This window comes from Sarcophilus harrisii, chromosome 1 (assembly GCF_902635505.1).
Source record: "Sarcophilus harrisii chromosome 1, mSarHar1.11, whole genome shotgun sequence".
Taxonomy (NCBI): Eukaryota; Metazoa; Chordata; class Mammalia; order Dasyuromorphia; family Dasyuridae; genus Sarcophilus; species Sarcophilus harrisii.
Window position 1 is genome coordinate 403,536,273 of NC_045426.1, and position 26,177 is coordinate 403,562,449.

The following is a 26,177-nucleotide window of genomic DNA, read 5'->3' on the forward strand; positions in this document are numbered from 1 at the left end:
AGAAATGAAAAATAGCCACTTTTGCACTAGAATTAATTTGTAAAAAACCAATTTTTTATTTGCAGGTGAGTTGTCTTTGCTTGGAGGAAAATGTGGACAATGATCCTTGTAAATTTGCACTGACATCAAGAACTGGGGATGTTGTGGAGACCTTTGTCTTACATTCCTCCAGTCCAGGGGTCCGGCAAACATGGATCCATGAAATTAACCAAATTTTGGAAAACCAGCGCAACTTTTTAAATGGTAAAATAATTAATTATACTTGCTCTCTTAATATAGCTATATCTTTCCCTCCTCACCGCCAATTCACCCCATTTTCTTCTTTCTGGTGTCTCTTAGAGAATTTTTCCATCCTAGTTTTCATTTGGTCAGATATCTTAAGTGAAATGAAACTCTCTATTGGGTTTCCACTTCTAATAAAAAAAAAATACTGTTTGGTAATTCTTCTCACCTTGTGATCATACTGTAATCTAGAGAAGAGTCCCTGTGTTGTTAGGTACATGAACATTTTAAGGAACTAAAAGAAACTGGCCACAGTTCATGTTGGGGGTGGAAAACATTTACAGATTTGGAAATGGATCTGGAGAGTTTTGCATTCCAACCACTAAATTGTGTTTCCAACCCACACTCCCTCTGTTAAGAAACAAGAGCTGGTATTGTCATTCTTATGAAATGAGTTATCACAAAAGAATTACAAAACAACTAGAAAGAAAAATGGATCCTATGAAACCCCAATGTGGCCCTAGTTTTGGCTATGATTTGAGTGTCCTAGACTTACAACTGACTTCCCTTCCTTTGCAGCAGGCTACAATTGTCCTTTTTCCTGAGTCTTTGTTGAAGACATAGACAGAAGGCTTTTCTAAAACATTTTGTCTTAAGTCCACAGCGTGGAAGATGATTGATTGGCAGAACATTTTGTTCCTATGTTTTATGAATACACCCGAAACTAACAGTGCTGTTTTAAGTGTTCACTGTCATAATAACACCGCCTCCACACTTTGCATCTTATATAAAAGTGGGGTAAATAATCACTCAGCAAAATATAAAGGTCATTTAGCATCTTTGACTAAATTATAATGTTGTTGATACTTGTAATAAGATTTGTGTTAACCCAAGTATCGTGTCCAGACTCCGATTTAACATCATTTTTTCCTAAAGTTCTTTTGCAGTCATAAATAGAAAATTTTAAAAAGAAAGGGAATAAGCATTTATATAGTGTGCACTTTTATAAACATTACTTCATTTGATCCTCATGACAACCCTGGGAAGTAGGTTCACTCATATCCCATTTTTATAATTGAGGAAACTGAGGCAGGCAGAGGTTAAATGACTTATCCAAATATTAGCTTTGTCCTTTAACCTTCTATTTGTCTCATTTTCCTCATCTGTAAAATGGGGTAATAAAAGCACTCACCACCCAGGGTGGTTGTGAGCATCAGGTGAGATAATCACTGTAAAGCTCTTAGCACAGTGCTTGGCTCAGAGAAAACACTATATAAATTTTAGCAGCTGTTAGTGGTTGCAGTATTCATTCAGCCAGATTTTCACGTAGGTCTTCCGGAGGTGTATTCATTATTCCACCAGCAGTGACTTTTCCTTTTTCACATCCCTAGGCGATAAGTTGAAATGATTGTCCTGGGACTGACTTTGACCCCATGCTTAATCTTCTCGTCTCCCTCTCGCCCTTGCCCCAGCCTTGACTTCACCCATTGAGTATCAGAGGAACCACAGTGGAGGCAGCGGTGGCAGCAGCAGCCCTGGTCCCAGCAGCAGCAACCACAGCGGCGGCCCCGGCAGCTGCAGCGGAATCCCCAGCTCCAGCCGCAGCAGGCCGTCCCGGATCCCGCAGCCTGTCAGACACCACTCCCCCGTCCTGGTCTCCTCTGCAGCCTCAGCCCAGGCAGAGGCAGACAAGATGTCAGGTATGTCCATTCCCAATCCTCCCCTGCCATCTCACAGCAACACCTCCTTAGAAACTGGCCTCAGCCAGCCAAACAGGCATCCTCCCAGTGGAGAGCCAGAGGGTCCAGAGAGAGAAGCAGAGAAAATTCCCAAGATGAAAGTCATTGAGAGTCCCCGGAAGACCCCTGGGAATGTTTCCAGCTCAAATCAGGATGGACCCCACAAGGAAAGTCGAGGGAACGTGGAGGACAACCGTTCAAGGAGCAGCATAGGATCCTTGACGCTGGGGAAGCCGAGACCCGGAGCCGTCTCTCCGCTGAACTCTCCCCTCTCCACAACTTTTCCTTCTCCTTTTGGCAAAGAGTTATTTCCACCCAGCAGCCCCCTTCAGAAGGGGGGCTCCTTTTGGAGCTCCATCCCAGCATCTCCTGCCAGCCGCCCAGGCTCCTTCACTTTTCCCGGGGACAGTGACTCCCTCCAGAGGCAGGTCCATCGCCACTCGTCACACAGCAAGGACACAGACCGCATGAGCACGTGCTCCTCGACCAGCGAGCAGTCAGTGCACTCCACCCAGAGTAATGGGGTAAGAGCGCGGAGCACTTCTGTCCTGCGAGCTCTTCTAAAACCTTCCCGTGTTCCCGTCACTCTCCTTCATACTAACTTCTGGCTCTCCAGTGCTGCCCTGCTCTGAAATAATCAACTGTCGCAGTATCTCCTGTACCTTGACACGTTAGACACATATATAGCTTCTATGTATGTGTATGTGTGTGTGTGTATACATAAACCCCAGACCTGAGCCATATGTATACAGACACAGGAATACAAAGCCTTCTAACCATAGTTGTGAGTCCTCTGCCTCTGCTGAAAACATAAATCACTAGCTCTGATTTCTACTAACTGCTCTCCTTGCTCTATTTTCGTCTTCCTAATTAGAGAAGGCAAATAATTAACCTCCTGAATGTGCCGTCATTAAATCTTATATTTCCAGCTAGCAAACTGTGTTGGGGTTTTTTTTGTTTCCCCTCCACCTTCCTTCCTCACATTTTTTTTTTTGAGGGGGAAGGGAATTATTTTTACACTTGTTCCTTTATTTATATGAGACCTGTACTTTACACTTGCTACTCTGCTTGGTTTTGCTCCCTTCAACCCTAATTGATTTTGCAGCATTTTTTTTTTTTTGACTCATCTGCTGAGAGAATTTTTAAAAAACAAAAACTCAAGAAAACTTCCAACTAACAACTCAGAGCAAAGTAAACTGAGATAAAATGGGTGGGGGGAGTGGAATTGCTGCCAAAATAATAATCTGTCAAGTGAAAATATTTTCTCTACCCAAAGTTTCACTCCAGAAGAGAGAGAGTCTGTTTGAGGGCATCTGGAGATTCAACCATCTGCATATTTTTGTACGGGGAGAGGGCAAAGCAGGATTATCAAGAGACTCTGGGTCACATGCCCTTCCCTCACCCCCCCCCCCCTGTGAAACAGCAACTACCACCAGGGGGCCTATGGCAGTTTTAGTGCCCAGTGACCCACCCAGCCAGTTGCCCGGTGGAGGCACCCCTTCCTATGTGAGAGGAATGTTCTGGTGCCTTGAAGTCCTTGTTCACCCCTCACTTCAATGTTGTGTTTGCAAGTTGGTTGGTTGATTGATTGGTCAATTGGTTGGTTGATATGTTGGGATTTTTTCCCTTCATTTTGGGGATTTCCTTACTATCTTGCACAGCTCCTTCCCAGTTTCAGTGACTGTCACTTAGCCTGTAACACTTTTCTAAAAGCATGCACTTGAAAGAACTATTTTAATGAGTAGATGTTCTGATTTCTTTTTTAAATTTCTTATTCCTTTTTTTTTTTTTTAAATGGTATTTCTACCTGGGGGAAGAAAAATCAACCTTGCTTTGCATGTATTCTCTTTTCCTTCTGGTCTTCTGTTGAGGGTTCATTTAGATTAACTTGGTCTTTTCTTGTTTTTCTTTTAAAAATATCATTTTAAATCAATTTTTAGATTGAACTGGTCAAAAAAATTAAGAATTTGGTCCTTGATGCTTATATTGTGATGTAGTCTTAATATCTATTAATAGAATCATCTTTTTTTTTTCACTTTGGGGAATAGCAATAATTATTAAGCTTTTATAGCCCTTAAAAAAAATACTTTCAAGATACTTCACACATGGTAAATTATTTTAAATAGCATGTTAAATGGGAAGGTAGTTAACCATATCACACATAAAAACTAATGAGATGAATTGTCCAGCCTTGCAAGGTGTATATGGCCTTGTCCAAAAACTGTTTCTATTCTTAAACTATATCTTAATACTATCCCTTGTGAAAGAGATAGGGACCAACACCCACCCTAAGTCTAACTACGATACTTTCTCATTATCTAAAAATAAAAATATTAAAGAAGGATTTTCCACAGTATTACAGTGTAAGTTTTAGAGGATGAAAAGCACAACTTCTGACCTAACAGATCATCATTTCCTGCTTGGTGCTACTTGGGTTCTTACTAAGCTTGTTCAGTCTGATATTCACAACATTCCTCTTTCTTTTTAGGAATTTACATTCTAAGGTAAAGCAGACTACACGTCAAGCACAGCCTATTAATACAGAAATCACACAGGTTTATTTAGGTCAATGAAATAGGGATGGGGGTAAAAAGAACCTCATTTTTAAGGTTTACCTGCTCCTATATTCTGCATTTTCTCATTTGGTTATGGCAAGAGAAGGGGCAATTATCAAAAAGTTATTTAGTGGAGTTAAGACTGCCTATCCTAAAACCTCATTAATGATGTAAGTGTTTGGAGACAGTACCTAAGATTCCTCTAACAAAATTGGAAAACCTACAACAACTAATTATCCTTTTAGTGTTGTAAGTAGCATATATCAATGTTTCTTAAATTGTGGGTCAGGACCTCAGATGGGGTTGCATAACTGAATATGGGGGTTGCGAAATTATGATGTATTATCAGTAAAAATGATTTGCATAGCTATTTTAAATGCCTATATATATGGTTTTGTGGAGAAATTTCTTAGACACAAAGGGGAAATGTGTGGGAAAATTAAAGAACCTCTACCACATATCATGGCATATATCAACTTTTAAATGTTTTAGTCCTTTACACATTAAGGTTAAAAATAACTTTCTCCTCCTAAATCCTTAGTCCTTTCCATTTAACTTTCAATGGGTAGCCTGGGAATTTTGGTAATCACTTCCCAATATTTAAGCAATACATTAGGAAAAATATGACCAAAAAACAGTAAGAAAGCAAGAGTTAATCTATAAAGTGAATATAGGCCTGTGTACTAGATCAACTTTTATATACATACATACCATATCTATATATAGATATATAGGTATGTATATAAACACATAATGCATATATAAATTTCTCTACACCTATCAACATATTCATATATACATGCATAACACATATAGTTTCATTATTTATAGGTATGTGTATTAGATACATGTGTTGTATACATACCTAGAACTACATAGCCTACAGAAGCTGATATATTTTAATAATAGAGAAAATTGTGCCTTGAAATTCAGAGTTTTATATAACTCAAGAAACCTTATAGAGCATCTAGTGCAGTGCCCTCTTTTTGCAATCATGAAATGAAGGCATAGACAGGTGAGACTAATCTCCAAATTTCACACAAGCCAGTAAGTACAAAAATACAAGAACTGAAATTTGAACTCAGGTCTTCTAACTTTAGTTCTCTTCCAAATATTTACCTCTTTATATACCCCATTGTTATACACTTGCTTGAAGATTAGATTAGAACACTATAAAATAAAACCAGAAGATGTAAATAAAAATGTGAATATTTTTAAAAGAAAATCTAATTTAGTTTTACAATTATAAACTGTTCTATAGTTCCATTTTTATAAAAGCATAACAAAAATTATGCCAACATGATATCTTACATATTTTTCTACAATTGAATTATATGTTTTATTTTTTTCCCTAGAAAATTTTTCTAAAGACATGTTTTTTGGGGAAATTTCCAGCAACATTTAAGTTAATTATAGCAATGGAACACATTTAAAAAACATGATGTAATGGAAAGGACTTTGAGCTGAGACTTAGAAAATCTAGGTTCTAACCCAGGTTCTACCATTAACTCTCTGGGTAACTGTTAGCAAGTTGCTAAATCTGTCTGGAACTTAATTCCTCATCTCTAAAAGGAGATAGGAGTAGCTAGATCTCTAAGATCTTTTGTAACCCTGATATTCAATCATTTACAAATCTGTCTTTAATGGTAGACCAAAATTAATTGAAAGTAAATGAATTTTGTAATTAGAATACCAAAGTCCCATAATTTTGGGAAACTTTTAGAATATTGTTACTAGTAAATTTCCAACAGATCCAAGTGAACTATTTTTTAAAATTATCTTATATCCAGGCCCTTAAAAGATAATTTTGTGAAACCACAAAATCTTGAACAAATCTTCTACTCACAGGATCACTGGTAGGATATCAGAAGCAAAGAAATTTGATTTCTGTGAATAAGGAATTTCTACATCATCATCATTTCTACATCAATTCAGTTATTGAAGGGGAAGTACATAATGGTGTAGTACATGATTACATGGCAGTGATGAAAGGTGAAAGAAGTATTTGTCAAGATATGTTTTAAGAGCCACTAATTTCTGCTTCCTCCTCCCTCCCATACCTTTTCTAATAATAATAACTATATATTGCTTTAAGGTTTACAAAAAACTTCATACATTATTCCATTTACTCATATAGCAACCTGAGAAGTGAATATTATGTGCATTTTTCATAGATGAGGAAGCTAAATCTGAGAAAATTTAAGTGACTTTTCCATGATTGCCCAGCTAGGAAATACCACAAACAGGATTGAATCAAGGTCTGTCGACTTCAGGTACAGCCCTCTTGCCCCTTAGACTAGAAATACATTTGCAAAAGGAAGTAGAAAAATGATGGACATTTTTCCACTCCTTTCCTCCACTCAGAAACTTAGACCCATTCCATTGTAAAGTGTGGGACAGAAGGACCAGTGGCCATGGAATACAAGCCCATACACACAATCAGTAAGAACTTTAGGGATATTATAATGACAGCCCTTTGACAAAGATCCAGCTAGCATGGCTGAAAAAGGATGGTAATTTTATCCCTTAGGTATCTATGCTCCAAGACTTAATTTTTACAAAGTTATATGTAATATATTCTATTCCTGCCAAAAGCATACTGGTTTTTTTCCTCCCACCATGGCTTTTTTTTTTTTTAAGAGAAATAAAGGGGAAGGACTCAGCATAATGTTTTCAGTCTTTTGTATTATATATCTAGTGAGATAAGCTATTTTGCAGCATTAGCTGCCAACACGTGCCAACAGTGCTATGCTGCATGATATGTATCTACTGCCAGTGCACATATAGCACCTTGGGACTCTGGGAGCCTATTAGGTAAACCACAAACTTTGTATGAAAACAAAATCGTAAGCAATGTTTTTCCAGATGTTGTTTGCCAAGGAATAGACACAGAAAAATATTTTTTAAAGTATGAACAGCACATCAAGAAATTAAGTCATTTGGTACCCATCCCGTACTTTCTTAGAACTGCTTTTAGATTGCACTCAATGGAATATCAGCCATCACTTTTAAAGTAATGAAATAATCATTTTTTAAGATACACACACATACACATACACACACACACACACACACACACAATCAACTACAGTCATATTTGTTCTAGAATTCCTCAAAATCATGTTGTCCTTAGCTTTCTAATATCAGTCTCCAGAAGAACAATGTTCTGGCAGAGAAAAAAAGGAAGATAAGCCTGTGGCATCAATAAATCTTTCAGAATGAACCAAAGACTAGTAATGGAACCATTTTTAAGGCTTCTTAAACACCATTCTAAAGCCATACGGACTTGTTGTTGTTGTGCTGCTGTTGTTGAAAAAGGTGACTGAGATGAGTAACAGAGGTCTGAAGGAAAAGCCAGACTCCGTTCTCCGAGTATCTGTGTGTGACTCTAGGTCGTGGTAGCCATGGTGCAGACTAACAACTGCTTTCCTCCTGGTCAGCATCACATCTTGTCCCCTCTCCTTTCGTAGAGTGAAAGTAGCAGCAGTAGCAATATCTCCACCATGCTGGTGACACACGATTACACGGCAGTGAAGGAGGATGAGATCAATGTCTATCAAGGAGAGGTCGTGCAAATTCTAGCCAGCAACCAACAGAACATGTTTTTGGTGTTCCGAGCCGCCACTGACCAATGTCCCGCAGCAGAGGGCTGGATTCCCGGCTATGTCCTGGGGCATACCAGTGCAGTCATCATAGAGAACCCTGATGGCACTATGAAGTGAGTATCTCTCTGATCCCATAAAGGGGGGTGGAAGGAAAATAGGGGCATAGGAAGCCAGTGAGATTATTGACAAAGTAGGAATTACATTTGAAAAAAAATTGCCTGCTAATGCAAGATACAATTCTCATTGTGGTATATATAATCTGGAAAATAGTGAAAGTCTCTGTAGAGGTCTACAGCATCTTCAGGTTGGTAAAGCACTTCTCTTGTAACAATTCTATGGAGTCAAGAATGCAAATATTGTATTCATTTTATAAATGAGGAAATTGAGTTTCACATAAGTTAAATGACCTGTGATTACACAGTTAGTAGGAATTACATGTGAGGGGGAAAAAAAGGACTGGGGGTCTGTTAGTGCAAGATACAATTCTTATTGTGATATATAATCTGGGAAATCGCGTACAGTCTCTGCAGAGGTGATGCTAATAATTTACATCAATAGCACTTTCAGGTTGGTGAAGCACTTCTCTTGGAACAACCATGAAGTCAGGAATGCAAATGTTATGTTCATTTTATAGATGAGGAAATTGAGTTTCACATAAGTTAAATGACCTGTCTATGATCACAGTTAATAAGTATCACATCTTGGTTTCAAATTTAATGTTCATAACTCAAGTATCAGTGTATTTGTCCCAAAAAAATGATCTGTCTACTAGAAAATACTTATTCTGCATTCAGAAGTGAATAGATTTTTCTGTTCATCCATTAAAAAAAAAGTTTCAGATCACATCTTCATTCATTCAACAAGCATTGATTAAGCTTTTAATATGTGCCAACCACTATGCTTAGAGACTAAAACCAAAAGAATTTGATGTTCTCTTCATGAAAAACAGCACAAATGCAGATAAGTAATACAAAACACAAAGTACCATCTTGTGGAAAGAGGATTAGGATAGGCCTTTTGGGGGCAGCTAGATGGTGCAGTGGACAGAGTACCACCTTGACATCAGGAGAACCTGAGTTCAAATCTGGCCTCAGACACTTGACATGTTCTAGCTGTGTGATCCCGAGCAACCCCCAATTGCCTCAACAACAACAACGAAAAAAAAGCCTTTTTGCTGCTAGGAGGTTGAATTTGAGCTGAAACTTGAAGATACATGTGAGAAGAGAAAGAATGCATTTCAGGCATGAGTAAAAACCTAATACCAAGACACACTTTATGGGGAAGAGCAAACAGTTTGCATTTTATCCTAGAGGAAAATTACTCCGCCCAATGCCCCTAAAAATGTTAATGCATGTTCTAATGTTATATAACAAATAAGTCTGAGGAGTGGTGTTTGATGGATGACTGTGGTAAGGATACTGGGTCTACAATTTATTCATGAAAATAAGCCACCTTGGTCAGTCTTAATAGACATTTGGAAATCTATCAATGGCTATGGTAACTAATTTTAAGCAAAAAAGGGACTTGGTCTCTGGTTTCATTACAGCAATAATGAAACCTCTTTCTTTTCCAACTTTCTCTGAAGCACTCTGCCATTGTAGAAAATTAGCCACATGGAATCTCTTGCTTGGTCCCATAAAATCTAAGGATAAATGGGTCTTTAAAGATGAAAAAACAACCATCTTCTAATAGGATAAATGAACAGACTTTTTAAATGATCAGTCTCTACAGTGTTCATTGCAATTATATTACCAACTAAATACAGTCATGCTTCCATACAGTTTGAACTACTGTCATGCTATAGTATTTCAGCATAATTATGTGCATTTAGGGGTATGGGAAAAGTTCTTAAATTCCTAAGTCTTGCCATTTAAAAAAAAAAAAACAAAAAACTTGTTCTTTTATCCCACAACATTCCTAGGTTTCTGTGAGCTGCTTTATCTTTTTATTTTGATCAGCATAATTTTTTCAGCCTATGATCATATTTTTTTATTTTTATCATTTTTATTTTCCCAAAAGGAAAATAATTCCATTCATAGGCCTTTATGCATCTCAATTCTTAAAATTTCAACTTCTATTTTATATGCTTTTTGAATATGAGACTGATAATGTGGAATTCTTAAAATCTTGTTATTATATTAAATTAGAAAAAATTATTTAGTTGAGTGTTTTTTGCTTAGTTCTTCTTGTCAGTTTAATATTTTTCTTCTACAATTGTTTCTCTCAGTCAAATGAATTTTCTTCCAAAGATTCTTTGGAATCTTTAACATATTTTAAAAAGAAACAGTATTTAACAGAACATTTTATTTTCTTCTAGGAAGTCAACATCTTGGCATACAGCACTCCGTTTAAGGAAAAAATCTGAGAAAAAAGATAAAGACGGCAAAAGGGAAGGCAAATTAGAAAATGGTTACCGCAAATCACGAGAAGGACTTACCAACAAAGTTTCTGTGAAGGTCAGTGAAAATGTCTTGGGGAAGTTCTGAGTGTTCTTCCAAATGCATACTCAATATTTAATTTAAGAGATTAATCAAGTCAACCAAAAGACAGCTAAGAATATACAGTTGATAAATTAGGTGCATTGTAGTAACCATAATCTGTTCCACTTTTCACCAGATGCCATTGTCAGAAGAACTATAGTCTATTCCATAAGGTCTGGTCTGCTACTTTATCTTCTTCCTTTACTCCTCCTTCCATCCTTCCATTACCTTCCTTCTCCCTTTTTTCTTCTCCCTTTTTTTTCCTTTCTTCCTTCCTATGCCTTAAACTTTGCCATTGGTGTTGCTTAAACTTTTCCACAGTATTTTTACACACACACACACACACACACACACACACACACACAAATATACACACACATGTGTATGTGTATATATAATGTGTGTGTATAATTTTTTATATATGTGGATATACATAGATATAGATATGTATGAGAAATACTGCTGGGCACCCTTTTATGAATAGGTTATAAATAGTAACCCTCATTACTATATGAATATAATCAGAGAAAACAAATTTCTATATTATTCATGTCCAAAGTGACAACTAAGAAGATGCCATCAACTGGGGAATAGTGAACAAATTACGGTATATGAGTATAATAAAATATTGTTTTGTCCTAAGAAATTATGAAAAGAACAATTTAAAAGGAGACTTATTTGAACTTGTACAGAGTAAAATTAGTAAATGGAAAATAATTTATACCATAATAATAGTACATTTAAAAAAAAAAACATGCTTATTAAGTTAAGGATCACTTTTCTGCTCGAAGTGAAACAAAAACCCTGTAAAGACAAAATATAACATTGGTGTAACATGAAACTTCCACATTATGTTTTAAAATAATCAAAAACATTTTTATTTCTAAGTCAAATTCCTTATTTTTATGTCTTTAGGAAATCATTCTAGTATAGGAACTGAAATCAATGGTCCTTAAAATAATCCATTCTTTGGATTAAAATTGTTTTGTTTTGTTTTCTGTTTCAGCTTCTTAATCCCAACTACATTTATGATGGTAAGTTACATTGTTCATTTCTAGAATTCATTGTATTTGGTGGGAAGAGAGTTTCTGGCCCATTGAAGTGTCCTAAAAGGATATTTTCTTTTCTGGAATTTAGGACATGCATAGCTATTTGAATTAAATATTCTCATTCTTTTGTTTCGGGGCAGGGGAGACATAAGGAGAATATGGAAGTACTAGGTAGTTCACTGGTAATCGGTTTGTTCATTCTGCTTTTCAGTTCCCCCAGAATTTATAATACCATTGAGTGAGGTAACGTGTGAGACAGGAGAGACCGTTGTTCTTAGATGTAGAGTTTGTGGTCGCCCCAAAGCTTCAATAATTTGGAAAGGCCCCGAACACAACACATTGAGCAGTAATGGACGCTACAGCATCTCATACAGGTATGCAATTCTTAATCTCATGTTAGCTTCACTTAGTAAGGGAAGTGTGTGATAGAATATGAATTAAAAAAAAAAAAAAACCACCTGTGTTCACTGTATTTACCTGCTTATAGGAAGGACCTATAGAAGTAGCAGTTAGTTGCCCAATGCCTGAAAAGTTCAGTCACTTGCCCATAATCATTTAGCTAATAAGTGTCAGGATTTGAAGCCAGTCTTCCCAAACTGGGAGGCAAACTCTCCATCAGAGCTCACTGCCCCTCCATTTGGATGGTGCATCTGTGTATGTTTGTGTGCACCCATGTACACACAGTCACAACCTGTATTGATTTTCTGATGATCTCAAATGGACATGGAGAAAAGATAAGGATGAGTTACAGGGTTTCCAGTGTCTTGCTTCGTGACAAAAATTCTAATATGTACATTGATGTGTTTGGCAGTGACTTAGGAGAGGCCACTCTGAAAATAATCGGTGTGACCACAGAAGATGATGGTATCTACACTTGTATAGCTGTGAATGACATGGGTTCAGTATCATCGTCAGCCAGTCTGAGAGTTCTAGGTAAGCTACACAAATGTTGACTAAAACTTCTGAAGCTTTTTTAGGTTTTTCAGAGTGACGGTTGGGTAGGTAGGACAGAGTGAAGATGTTTGCCATTCTCTCTCTGTACAAGCAGGCCAGCCTACATTATAAGCCTGGCTAGTCACTTGTATGGTTTAAGTGAAGAAATACAATAATGTCCTATTTGTCTGGAAAGATAGCTAATAGCCTGAAAATTCACAAAATGAAGTCATGAAAGGACTAAAAGAAGTTTAGGCAATATTTCTTTTTTTTCTGATTTTTTTTTTTTTTTGATTTGGGGGTTTGGAGGGTTTTTGTTTTTACTTTTCTTTGAAAGGCAATTGGGGTCAGGTGATTTGCCCAGGGACACAGTGCAGAAGTATTAAGTGTCTGAGACTGGATTTGAATTCAGGTCCTCTTGACTCCAGGATCAGTACTCTATCCACTGCACCATTTAGCTGCCTCAAGGTGATCTTCCAAAGGTTACATTTAAAGTGGCTTTTCCTGTTTTTACAAAATCTTGGGGATGGCGGGCCCAATGAAACAACCGAGTGGCAGCTGTCCCAAGTAGTAGAGAGGTGGATGTGGAGATAGTGACATGCTTAGAGGGAACCAAGATTCTAGATTAATGATCCTTGGGTTAGTTAGAACAACAAAGGCAGGGGTTTTATTCCCATAAGGCCACTGTTAAAATATACCACTCTTAACCCAGTCTTCTTTCTGTTATTGAGGTTAACAGGTGTTTGATAAATCTTAAAAGAAAGACAGGTGAATGAACAAATCAAAAGCCTTTATTTAACATCTATCTATTCTATATGGGCTAAGCACTATGAAATGCTACAAAAATAAGATAGTTCTTGCCTTCAAGATGCTTACATTCTTAATAAGATATGTTTCTGTCCTCAAAAAAGATATTAGTTTTTCACATTAACTAACAAACCATGGCTCAAAAGGTGTCAGATATTTGTTGGTTTCAGTAGCATAATGAGCTCTGAAACTTGGCAGTGAAAAAGCCTAAATAATGGGCGGGGGGGGCTCAGTAAGAAGGATCATAGGAAGTTGGGATCCCTTGGAAAAAGAAAGACTGAGTAAAAATAGTACTTATTCTATAGTGTGTATCATACTTATTATATAGTTGTTTTATTCTGTCTTATAAGGGGTGTCCCAAAAGTCTTCCAGCATTTTTAATCTATTAAAACTTTAAGCTATTTAAATTTCCAAACTGCCCCGGAACTTTTGGTACCTTGTCTATGAAACTGAAAGCTCTCATTTAATATATCTGGCCTGCTTTAGATCTAAGGGAGCCAATTGTTTACAGGAGAACCAGTATTCTTAATGGCCTGTAAGTGCCACAAATGGTAAACTTCCAACAAAAATCTAAAATAAAATGGCAAGTTTGGGGGTATTAACACTCCACACAACCCTCAATTATAATTCTGGGAAGAGCCTTCATTCAGACACAAATTAAAGAAATAGAATGGCTCCAAGTGCCTTTCACCTAGATAATTTAAATTCTGTAAATTTAAGCAATGTAGAAAGATAGTTTTAGACAAGCACATGTATTTGTGGAAGAGATACCTAACTGAACCTCGAGCTCCTAAAAGTTGGTTTGAGGTATTTTTCCCATTTTATAAAATGTCTTCTACAAAAAAAAAACCCTACCTAGCTAGGTGACCCTGGATTAGTCACTTAACCCCAATTGCCTCAGCAAAAAACAAACAAACAAAAAAACCTACCATGTTCATCACTCTTGGTATCTTATTTTTTCTTTCCTTTCCTTTGTTTTTCTTTTTTTAAGAAGATATTTAGCTACCTACATGATTATGTAGCTAGGTCATCCACTACTATGATCTCCTTGGCTGAAATGTCACTTTATTTGTTGGTATACTGCAGGACAGAGACTATATTCTCTCTCTACAGGAACTTGCATGATGATCAAATCAGCTTTCTTGGGTTCAGATGATACTTCTAAAATGGATTGTTCCCAAATCTGTGTATCTATCCCCACTCTCTAAATAGAATTTTTCTCACATCACCAATTGTCTAATAGACATTTCCAACTGGATGTGCCACAGACATCAAAAGATTCAAATGATGCGTATATTTCTCCAAGAAAACAACTTTTCAATTTCTGTTGAAAGAATCACCATCCTTTCAGTACCCTCAGTATGGAGGCACTAACATTCCAAAACCCTCAGCTATGATTCTATTAAAAGCCCTCATTGGTATACAAACTAAGAATTAGAATGCCTCTGATTTTTTTTCCCCTCCCCTCCCAACAAAATGTAAATTCCTTGAAGACCAGAATAGTTTCATTTTTTTGTTTTTATCTTCAATGCCTGGCACCCAAAAGGGCTTAATAAAAGTTTTTTGAACTGAATGAAAATTATTATATTTTTAAAGTATTTCATATGGTAGTACTAGGAGAGAAAGTTCAGTTAAAATTCATCACATAATAAAATTGCATTAGTATCTACAGTATTGGTGGTTCCACCTGTTTAATTGGATAAAAAGCTACAAAGATAAATGAACTATTAATAATTACTCATTGCATTAGAGGGCAACACTATACCAGACGACCGCATTGCCTGGTCAGATGATTATGTGAGACAGGAATAATTAGGAATTGAGGATTTGAAGCTTTCATACTAGATGAAGAATAATGAAGATATTCCTTTTTTTTTAGGTCCAGGAAGTGATGGGATCATGGTAATTTGGAAAGACAACTTTGATTCCTTCTACAGTGAAGTGGCTGAGCTTGGCAGGTATGACATAAGAACTCCCCTGAAATACAATCAAGCCACTCAGTTGGCTAAACCTAAATGTAATATTCTACAATATCCTACAATCAACTATTAATTATATTGTAGTATATTTTAAATTAAACCTATTATCATTTTTATGTTTCAATAGTATAACATCTGAAGAGCCCCAAAATGATTTTGCATATTGAGTTGTGTTATAAATAAATGGGTTAATATAATCAAATCTTAGAGAGTAAGAAGTTCTTCATAGCAAATGCCCTAAAATAATCTTTTCTGTCATTGAAACTTTTTTTTTAGGGGCAGGTTCTCTGTTGTTAAGAAATGTGATCAGAAAGGAACCAAGCGATCAGTAGCCACTAAGTTTGTGAACAAGAAGTTGATGAAAAGAGACCAAGTTACCCATGAACTTGGAGTGATGCAGAATCTCCAGCATCCCCTGCTAATTAGCCTCCTTGATACGTTTGAAACTTCCACCAGTTATGTCCTGGTCTTAGAGATGTACGTATGACCTAATATTCTTTACCGCTTTCTAACACTTTGCTTTTAATGTTTTCTTGATGTTTTTTTTTCCTTCATAAATGATGGGAAGTAAGAAAAATAGAATCTTTCAAGAGTCAACAGAATTCCTTAAATATATAAATTGGAAATAAAAATGAGTTTTAGAGCTTTCCTAAAACATAAACAAAAATCTTATGAACAGTTTGACCAAGGACCATATATGTATCTAACAAATTCTGTTGTCACACACCCTCTGCAGCCATTATAGACTGGTTCCCAAACATCCTGGTGACACAAGCCTGAATCCAGGTGATTCTAAGCAGGCTTGAGTTCAGAGGGACCCTGGAAAGGTAACTCACCCCTGAATTATTGATATGAGAAACACCTCTGAATTTGATAATCTCAGAATGTTCTGTGGTCCAATTGGTTTCATATCTTATCTCAAATATAAGATCTAACCATACTTGAGTCCCAGAATCAACTTCTTAAGACAATTTTTCCATTATTTTTCTTAAATGTTGGCTTTCTCAAAGAGAAAGAGCTTCAGTTAGTAAAGAATATCCAGCACCTTAGTTTAAAATCTAGTGTTGGCAGTCTCCTAGGTTCATAATTCAACATTATCCTGGACTGTGGACACTTATCTACTCACCTTGTCAGATCTTGTCATTTCTATCTCCATATTTCTCTCATCCAATCTTACTTTCCATTCACACAAATACCACATTATTTAAAACCCTTTACAACCTGCCACCATACTCTGTTTCCAGCTTCATTCTCCCCACACACTTTGCAATCCAACCAAGCTGCTTTTTCCCTATTCTCATATACAACACTTCTATTTCCCATCTCCATGCCTCTGCATTATTCTTCCCATATGTCTGATATACTCCTCCTAGCCTTCTATTCTCCATTGCCTTAAGGTGTACCGCCTGCACTATCTTCTGTATGAAGCCTTTCTTGATTCCCCCAAATGCTAATACCCTCCATCCCAAATTCCTTTGTTATTGACTATTTTGTATATATTCATATGTGTGCATTTTATATATTAGTGATGCACATATCTCTGTATGTACTTATCTCCATTTAAATGAAAGCTCGTTGCAGAAAGAGACTGGCTCGTTCTTTGTCCTTGTATCCCCGGTGACTGGTACATAGTAAATACTTAATATTTATTATTGATTGATCAACAGTACGGACTGTAGGCAGGAAGGCCTAATCACTAAAAGTTGTAGGGGAGACCCAAAAAATCCAGGATATGCTTTTTTTCATAATTCAAATAAAGAATTGTACATAGGAACAGTGTCATAGCAGATGTTTTTATACGTCTAGGGCTGATCAACAGTACGGACTGTAGGCAGGAAGGCCTAATCACTAAAAATTGTAGGGGAGACCCAAAAAATCCAGGATATGCTTTTTTTCATAATTCAAATAAAGAATTGTACATAGGAACAGTGTCATAGCAGATGTTTTTATACGTCTAGGGCTGATCAAGGCCGTCTTCTAGACTGTGTTGTGCGATGGGGGAACCTCACTGAAGGGAAGATTAGAATGTATCTTGGAGAGATTCTGGAAGCTGTGCAGTACCTTCATAACTGCAGAATAGTACATCTGGACCTAAAGGTTAGTGAAATGCAATGTTCTGAGTGACTCGGGATAAGAATTTAGTTCACAGACAGCAAAATTGTCCTTTCTCTTGAACACAGTAATTTTTTAGACTAGGAACAATGGATCCTCAGATCCTCCCTCTGTATGCTGTCCCTGAAAACCATTCTCTGGGACTGGCTTAGTGATCGAGCCACATCATTTCAAGTCTTTTGACATTTTAATTCATAAACTACCTAAAGTAGATTTTAAGAGGAACCTGTGATATGCTGAATTCTACTCAAATAGAAATAGTATTATTTCAGGGTTCCAGTATGACAGGCATAGATAGACAGATTTTATTATTACTTAAGTTGGAAAGTAAAACATCTTTGTCCTCCATTTGGATGCATATTTGTGGTATTTCTCCCCCAGTTCAAACATCCTATAGTCAATAAGTTCCTGAAAGCTAAGCTTTCCCATCAAATGAATGAGAGATATCAAACATAGAAGGTACTTTTGGACTTGCCATAAATAAAGGGAATATTTAAACAAGGGAATTTTCCTTTGAGAAACTGAGGAAAGATCCTGGAGAAGTTAGCTTAAAACTACACTAAGACTTTTGGCACACACTGTACTTCAATTGATCAATCCTGTGATCTCATTGATATAAGGGTCATACAGAATATGGTAATACATTGATAAGGGTAAAACATAATATGCTTTTCAATGCCCATACCTCAATAAATTCACATTCTCTTGTTTAGGATTATGATTTTTTTTGTAATGTAGGAAAGGTACATATAGATAGATATAGATATTATAATTATGAGTTTACTATGATATGCTTGTCAATATCAAAAACTACGCTCTATCTCTCCATTGCAAGTGTATATTCACAAGCACATAAATGATCCATAGTAGTTATGGCATAGATGCTTCAAGTTTTTCAAACCTCAATAAAACTTTCTCAGATTTCAACCATTTTTAAAAAGTATGATTGGGAATAGATTTGAGCAGTCGTAATCAATATATAGATTTGAGCAGTCATGATCAATTTATAGAAATGAATAAATGCTTTTTAAATCCCTTTTGGGGTTATCTGGTGGCCAACTTTGTGTAAGTGAAAGGCAGCCTTATTCAAGGCTTTGTTAGTTAAGTTAGAAACTATTTGATTAATGGAATACCTGTGAAGTCTATACAGATTGTAGAAAGACAGCAAGGAATTATTCAGTGGAAGATCTGAATGTGAGACAAAGGCTGGGTTACTTAACCACACAATATCCCAAATAATTTTCTAAGACATTTAACTTACAGGTAAGTCATTAAGTCATTGATCTACTGTATTAATGAAGACTTTCCAAGCTGAAAGTTCTCTTTTACAGATGAAATCAAGTCACACAACCTCCTCCTTCCCCTACATACACCCCAAAAAATCTATTCTATGAAAAAACTCACTCACATTGGAGCTCTTCCTCTCCTTGACAATGTTAGGGGCTTCTGTGCTGAACAGGAAGAAGGACTTTTACCCTGCTCTTTAAGTAAATGGTTTTGACTATTCTTCCACCTCTTAACTGTAGCATCCATCTTAGCTTTCTATCTCCTATTGTGCCTAATATATATTATTTGTTAAATTGAATCGAGTATAATAAAATTAACCTAGATGGGCATGAGGAAAGTGGGGAATTTTTTAGCACAGTAACTAAAACATAATACTTGGAGTCAGGACAACCTGAAGTTAATTTTGACCTCAGACATTTACTAGCTCTGTGATCCTCGGCAAGTAACTTAACATCTATCTGCCTTCATTAACTTCATCTACAAAATAGGGATAATAATATCATCCACCTTCCAGGATTATTGTGAAGATCAAACAAGTTAATATCTGTAAAATACTTTGCAAACTTTAAAGCAACATCTAAATGCTAGCTATTTGGTAGTGGCAGTGGAGGAGGATGGAGGAGTGAATGGTTGACTTTTCAAAGTAATAGTTTCCTTCTTGTATTTTCTAGCCTGAAAACATTCTGGTGGATCAGAGCTTGGCTAAGCCAACAATAAAACTGGCTGATTTTGGAGATGCAGTCCAACTCAACACAACTTATTATATCCACCAGTTACTGGGGAACCCAGAATTTGCAGCTCCCGAAATCATCCTTGGGAATCCTGTCTCCCTTACCTCAGATACTTGGAGTATTGGAGTGCTCACGTATGTCCTTCTTAGTGGTGTATCTCCTTTCCTGGATGACAGTGTAGAAGAAACGTGCCTAAACATTTGCCGCTTAGACTTTAGTTTCCCAGATGACTACTTTAAAGGAGTTAGCCAGAAGGCCAAAGATTTTGTATGTTTCTTACTACGAGATGACCCTGCTCAGCGTCCTTCTGCTGCACTCTCCCTCCAGGATCAGTGGCTGCAGCTGGGCACTAACAACAGTGCTGATAGCCTTGATATATCAAGACTGACTTCTTTCATAGAGCGGCGAAAACACCAGAATGATGTTCGACCCATTCGTAGCATCAAAAACTTCTTACAGAGCAGGCTCTTGCCTAGGGTTTGACCTATCTTGAAGTTCTTTCTCATTCTCTTTCACCTGCCAATCAACTGTTAATTTGAATTTTGAGGAGGAAAAAAAAAAACAGCCAATCAGCTGCTAGTATGTTCATCGTGTGAAATTGCATTCCAAGTAAGCTGTGAGTAACAGTACTTGGGACTTACAGATGCAAGCTATGCTGGGGTGGAGGACTTTAACATTATACTCTGCAAAAAGGCAGATAGAGCATTGCTGTATCACAGTATTTTATTCAGGTTTCTGCAAAAAAAAAAAAAAAGAAAAAAAAAAAAGAAACTTTTTTAAAAAATGAACAGGAATAGAATTTTGCAAAATTAACATTTTCAAGATTTATTCAAGAAAAATAAATGCCTATGTTCAAACCACTGGTATTAATGAACAAAACAAAGACACATTATCTGGAGAAGACTCACCCAAATGGCTATCCATTAATTTGGCTTTCCATTTGCAACTTGGTTTCAACCGGGTCATAGAGCTTGTCCAGTTGCCTCGTCTATCTGTATCTTGCATAGCAATGCACTGAGACCAGATTTGTCTTTTGAGTGCATCCAACCTCAAACTTTTGCATACAAATAGAATGGAATCGTTTTGCTCTGATAAAATGTAGGCCTTACTTGTATATAGACTGTTCCTGCCTTCAGTCTGTAATTCTCCCTCTCACTCTCAACTTACCCTACCCCCTCAACATCCTAAATAGTGATATACCACTATTTAGGTCCTTCAGTTGGGGGTCAAAGTTTACTAGCCCATCAGAAAAAGGACTCCAAGGGCAGATCCAATTCCTGTCTCCCCCCACCGCTTCCCACATCCTACCAAACCCATCAATCAGATTGTTGAGCAGTATACAGCCAGATGAAAATACTGTAAATGCACTCATTGGGATTTTTCTGTTTGATTTCATATCATGTGCAATGTTGTGGCTTTAACATTTTATGCAACTATTTATGAGGACCTCTGTTGTAACTGTAATAAATATATAGAAAAAGCACATACTTAGTACGGTGAGCTTTATGGTTTTGTGTGTGTGACTAAAGGGGTTTTTTTGGGGGGTGGGGGTGGGCGAAGGGATTGTATCACTGTGCCATTAGTTTTTAAAATAGTTAACACATAGCAAAAATTCTTGTCAATTTTGAGGACTGTAAAAAGTGATTTCATATTCCAAATCTAAAACTGGATAATAGGGTAACATTTTAAAATTTATTATACTATTATTCAAAATGCCAAAGTATTATTTTTCCCAAAATCAATCTTGACATTTAGTATTTTTTAATATTTTTGAATCTGTTTACTTTCTGTACAATAATTGGCTGAATTTTGTGTTCTTTGGTTAAGAAAGCCAATCAAGAGTCAGCCACCATGAGGCCAGAATCCAATGCCTATGTCACTGTGGCCAAGGTAATGGTGATGTTGGAGGTATTTTCAATGAAGAGGGATGTGCTTTTGGGCTACTTTGGATTTTCCTGGATGTCTTTTTATCTGTGACTGTGTGAAGTACAATAAATAGGAAACCAGCCTGCATCCCCAAGCCAGTTAGACATCTGGGTCTTGAGCCATAAACCAACTTAGTTAGCTTTGCAACTTCCAATGTATTTTATTTATTAGTTTTGTTGGGTTTTTTGTTTCTTCTTTGTAAAATTGTACAGAAACTTTTTAAGAGAAAAAATGAATTCAAAACTGGATGTGTATTCGTAACCTCATAACTTTTATTTGTGTATTATTTCTTTTATTATTTCAGTTAAATTTTTACATTATTTTGCATGTATATTTCTTTGTACAGAGACGTGTTTACACAGTATGATGTGATGTAAATATTTTATTTTGCCATCAGTTATTTTAAAAGATTAAACATATTTGACATATTTGCCTGATTTTTGTGTTAGGCCTTTTATTCAGCTTTATTTCATTAAAATTACACTGGACTAAACATTCCCAACCATTTCCAAACAGCACTGACCTTTTGATCCATAGCCATCTTTTGAGTACTTTTTGGGAATGATGTATGAACTCTCCTTTGAAAACCAAATCAACTCAGTTTATCAAATCCTCTTTCCTCGCTCCATTTCTGAAAGCATTTCAAATTATTGATATTATCTTTAAGAAAAGGAAAAGGAAAGCATTTATAAAGTGCATACCATGTTCCAGGCACTGTGCTAAGCACTTTATAAATATCTTACTTGATCCTCAGGACAACCTTGGGAGGTAAGTGCTATTATTTTCCTCATTTTACAGTTAAAGTAACTTAGGTAAGAATAATTTGTGACTAGCCCAAGTTCATCCAGTTAATAAGTGTCTGAAGCCACATTTGAACTCTAGGTTCAGTGATCTAATTACTGCTCTACCCAGCTTATCTCCAATAGTTGATATTTTCTTTAGTATCACCAGTAAATATTGATTAGTTACTTTTATACTATATACAAAGTTGTGAAAACTACTCAGAAGAACAGTTTTTATTTAAGTTTGTTCTCGAAGGTTCTCTGGTCTAATAAAATCCACTTGCCTTATTAAAATTCTGAAGACCAAATAAGCAAAGGGAGACATCACTATTTTTCAGTTGTCTTTTTAAAAATTCTCCTTTTGCACATTCAAAGAGTCCTAAAATATTTTAAATCACGCAGTAACATCTCAGCATAGCTCTTGCAGAGGTACAAGAATGTAAGACACTCTACAAATGAGGAATTATGCACATTCAAAGCAAGTCTTCAGACATTAAATTATAAGAATAAACCAACTTTCATAAGGGGCCTTCAGGCTTTTTTCCTTTTATGGGCTGAAATCCTAAGGTGAGATATTTCTATTTAAACTGAGACCATTCTCTTATACAGAGTAAATGCCTAAACTCAGGAAATGGAGAGTTGACTTATTCATATCAAGGTAGCAAGGCCCAAGAGGCTTAGCAATGAAGACAAAATTAAGAGCCAATGCTAATATGATTTTGAATGAATCTCTTGCTCTTCTCACTCCCGAAATGAGATGATCAAGGTATTCTGATTGAGTGCTTGCTTAATATATAGCTATGTACAATAAGGAGCAGGTAAAAAATTAAATCAATTATTTGGACCTTTTATGAGCAGGACCTTAATATGAATATTAATTTAAGTCCATATGCTTGCAAACAATTTACTAGCAAAGATGCTGTAGAGACAAGGCTAGAAGGAAATATGTATATATATACATGTATGTATGTGTGTGTGTGTGTATATATATATATATATATATATATATATATATATATATTTAGATATAGAAGAAAATATATATATGCTACAGATGTTAGCCAGGTCCCAACTATTCCACAGAAGCTCTTGTACTGTAGCTTCTAGGGTTCATAACATTGAAAAGACTGAAACTATCCTACTAGAAGACTTTCATCTCAACAACCAAAAATCTCTTATTTGACCTCAGAGATGGAAGTATCCCTGTGCCTTCTCAAAACAGACCCATTCTCCTCTTCTCCAATAGCTTTCTTCTATCATTTAAAGATCCTTGCTCCATTAATTATTCCTCCTATCTCCTCCACTTTTAGTCTTACCACCTGAAGACTTTCTGCCTAAAAACATACTCAGGTTTTCCCCACCCTAAAAGTCTTCCTTTGAATCCACTTTCTTCTCCTACTCTCGATCCATCACTTTCCATCTCCCTTATCCATGACCTATGATCTCATATTTAGTATCTATATAACAAAATTCTAAATCAATACCTCTTCTGAACTTTACTGGTCCTCTGAAAAGCACCACCATCCCTACTGCCAGCCACCCCAATCCATAACTTAGTGTTATTCAATTCATTTAATATACATTTATTAAGCTCCAACTATGTGACAGGTGTTGTGCTAAGTACTGGCACATGATGTCATCATCAACTCCTCACTATAACCTCATATATTTAACAACTCTTACATACTCTTCTCTGGACTCACATAGCCACTACCTTAGTTCAGGCTTGACATAACTCTTTTTGGTGTTCTCACTCCAAGTCTTACCCTATGCCAATCTATCTTCCACACAACTGCCAAAATTACTTTCCTTAAAGATAGGAAACAGCGATTATCTCACTATCACTCCTACCACACACACCCATTTAATAAGCTTTGGTGGTTTCTTATTACCTCTTGAATCAAATGAATATAAACTCTCCAAGTGGCATTTAAAGTTCTTCACTCCATGGACCCCTCTTCCTTTTCCAATCTCATTCATTATTCCCTTCCATATAATTTTGCAATCCAAGATTACTGGCCTACTTGCTATTTTACACACACACACACCCCCCCCCATATTTCCAATTTCTGTCTTTGCATTATCTATACTCCAATCCTAGAGTACACTCCCTCATCTCTTGGAAGACTTTCTGCAAGATTCTCTTCAAGCACTAACTTTATGCAACCTTTCCTGACCCCTCAAACTACTAGTGTCTTCTTTCCCCAAACTACCTTGTGTTTATTTTTAATGTATTCATTCTATTTCTCTTATACCTAGATATGTGTGTGGTTTTTCTCCCATTGGGATATAAATTCCTGGAAGCAGAGCCCTTTTCACTTTTGTCTCTGTATCCTCAGCCCTCAGCACAGGACATGGCACATAACTAAGGTTTAATTGTAGCACATAATTAGATATTAAATGACTGATACAGAGCTACCCCTGGCATTCCTCTAATCATTAATCTCAGTAGTTTCTTACAACCTATCATGTCAAATTCAAATTCCTTTGTCCAAAATTGAAAGCCATCACAATGTGATATCAACTCATCTTTCTAGTTCTATCTTAAAATATTCCTCTTTGTATACTCTGTTCCAAGCAAACTAGCTCAATCTCAGTCTCAGCAAGCAGCTGGTGATGCAGTGGAAAGAACATTGGACTTGGAATCAGGAAGACTTGCAATCAAAATCTGACCTCAAATACTAGCTATGTATATATAAAAAGCACCACAATTCAAAAGTGTCAGTAATGCAGTGTTCAACTTTTCTTACAATCCAACTCTCACAGCCATACCATGTCACTTCAGTAACTACAGCTTTGACTATAAGACCTTTGTGGGGAAGGTGATATCTCTGCTTTTTAGTATGCTGTCCAGATTTTCCATAGCTTTGCTTTCAAGGAATAAGCATCTTTTAATTTCATAGCTGCAGTTTCTGTCCCCAATAATCTTTGAGACCAAGAATATAAAATCTGATACTGCTTCCATCTCTCCTCCCAAAAAGTAATGAGACCAGTTGCTGAGATCTTAGGGTTTTTTTGGTTTGTTTTTTAATATTGTCTCAAGACAGGTTTTAGACTCCCTTCTTTTACCCTCATCATGAGACTTACTAATTTCTCTTCACTTTCTACCTTCAGAGTCGTTTCATGTATATATCTAAGATTGCTGATCTTTTCCCTGAAATATTAATTCCAGCTTTTGATTCATCTAGCCTAGCATTTCAAATATTGTACGCTTCATATAATTTAAATAAATAACAATCTAGAGCCTTATCATTCTCCTTTTTTAATCTGAAACCAATCAGTTGTTCCATGTTCAGTTCTAATTGCTGCTTTTTGGCCCACATACAGGTACTCCAGGAGACAAATAAATTGAGCTGGTACTCCCATCTCTTTGGGAATTTTCCATATTTTGTTGTGATCTATAGAGTCAAAGGCTTTGATATAGTCAATGAAGCAGAAATAGATGTTTTCCTGAAACTTCCTTGCTTTCTTCATAATTCAGAAAATGTTGGCAATTTGATCTCTAGTTCTTCTGCCTCTTTAAAAACTAGCCTCCTCTTCAGGTAATTCTCAACTTACAATATGCTGAAACCTAGTTTGCAGAATGCTAAGTGTAATTTTGCTGGTATGTGAAATGAGTGCAATTATTGAGTAATTTGAAAATTCTTTGGCATTGCCCTTCTTTAGGATTGAGACTACTGGCACATAATAGGTGATTTATAAATGCTTATTCCCTTCTTTTCCCCGTCTCCCAAATGTACTTTGTATTCTCATAACTTCAGGTTTTTATTCATCATGACAGATTCTTGAAGATACAGCTTATCCCTTTCTAGATGGTAAGCCCCACAAAGAACATGTGTTACAGATTTAAAGCTAGGAAGAGTCCTCTTGATTATTCTTTTAAAACTCCTTATATTCCTCGGTCTCTAATACAGTACTTTGCACAGAGGACTGACTTTCAATAAGTATTCATTTCAACTAAGTGAATGAA

At 36.4% G+C, this 26,177-nt stretch overlaps 1 protein-coding gene across 3 annotated transcripts in view; it reads left to right on the forward strand.

Annotated features, from left to right (window-relative positions):
- Positions 1-21,862, forward strand: part of TRIO (trio Rho guanine nucleotide exchange factor) — a 276,800-nt gene extending 254,938 nt beyond the window's left edge. For 2 of the 3 annotated variants that reach the window (XM_023495919.2, XM_031946131.1), the window contains 11 exons: positions 66-243; positions 1,695-2,485; positions 7,987-8,234; positions 10,439-10,577; positions 11,608-11,635; positions 11,862-12,024; positions 12,462-12,583; positions 15,270-15,348; positions 15,646-15,846; positions 17,328-17,466; positions 19,440-21,862. In XM_023495919.2, coding sequence (XP_023351687.2) covers positions 66-243; positions 1,695-2,485; positions 7,987-8,234; positions 10,439-10,577; positions 11,608-11,635; positions 11,862-12,024; positions 12,462-12,583; positions 15,270-15,348; positions 15,646-15,846; positions 17,328-17,466; positions 19,440-19,982 — 2,631 coding nt within the window. In that variant the 3' untranslated portion in view covers positions 19,983-21,862. Of the gene's footprint in view, positions 1-65; positions 244-1,694; positions 2,486-7,986; positions 8,235-10,438; positions 10,578-11,607; positions 11,636-11,861; positions 12,025-12,461; positions 12,584-15,269; positions 15,349-15,645; positions 15,847-17,327; positions 17,467-19,439 lie in introns of those variants that run through there. The other variant, XM_031946132.1, reaches the window with a different exon arrangement.
- The last annotated feature ends 4,315 nt before the right edge of the window (positions 21,863-26,177 follow it).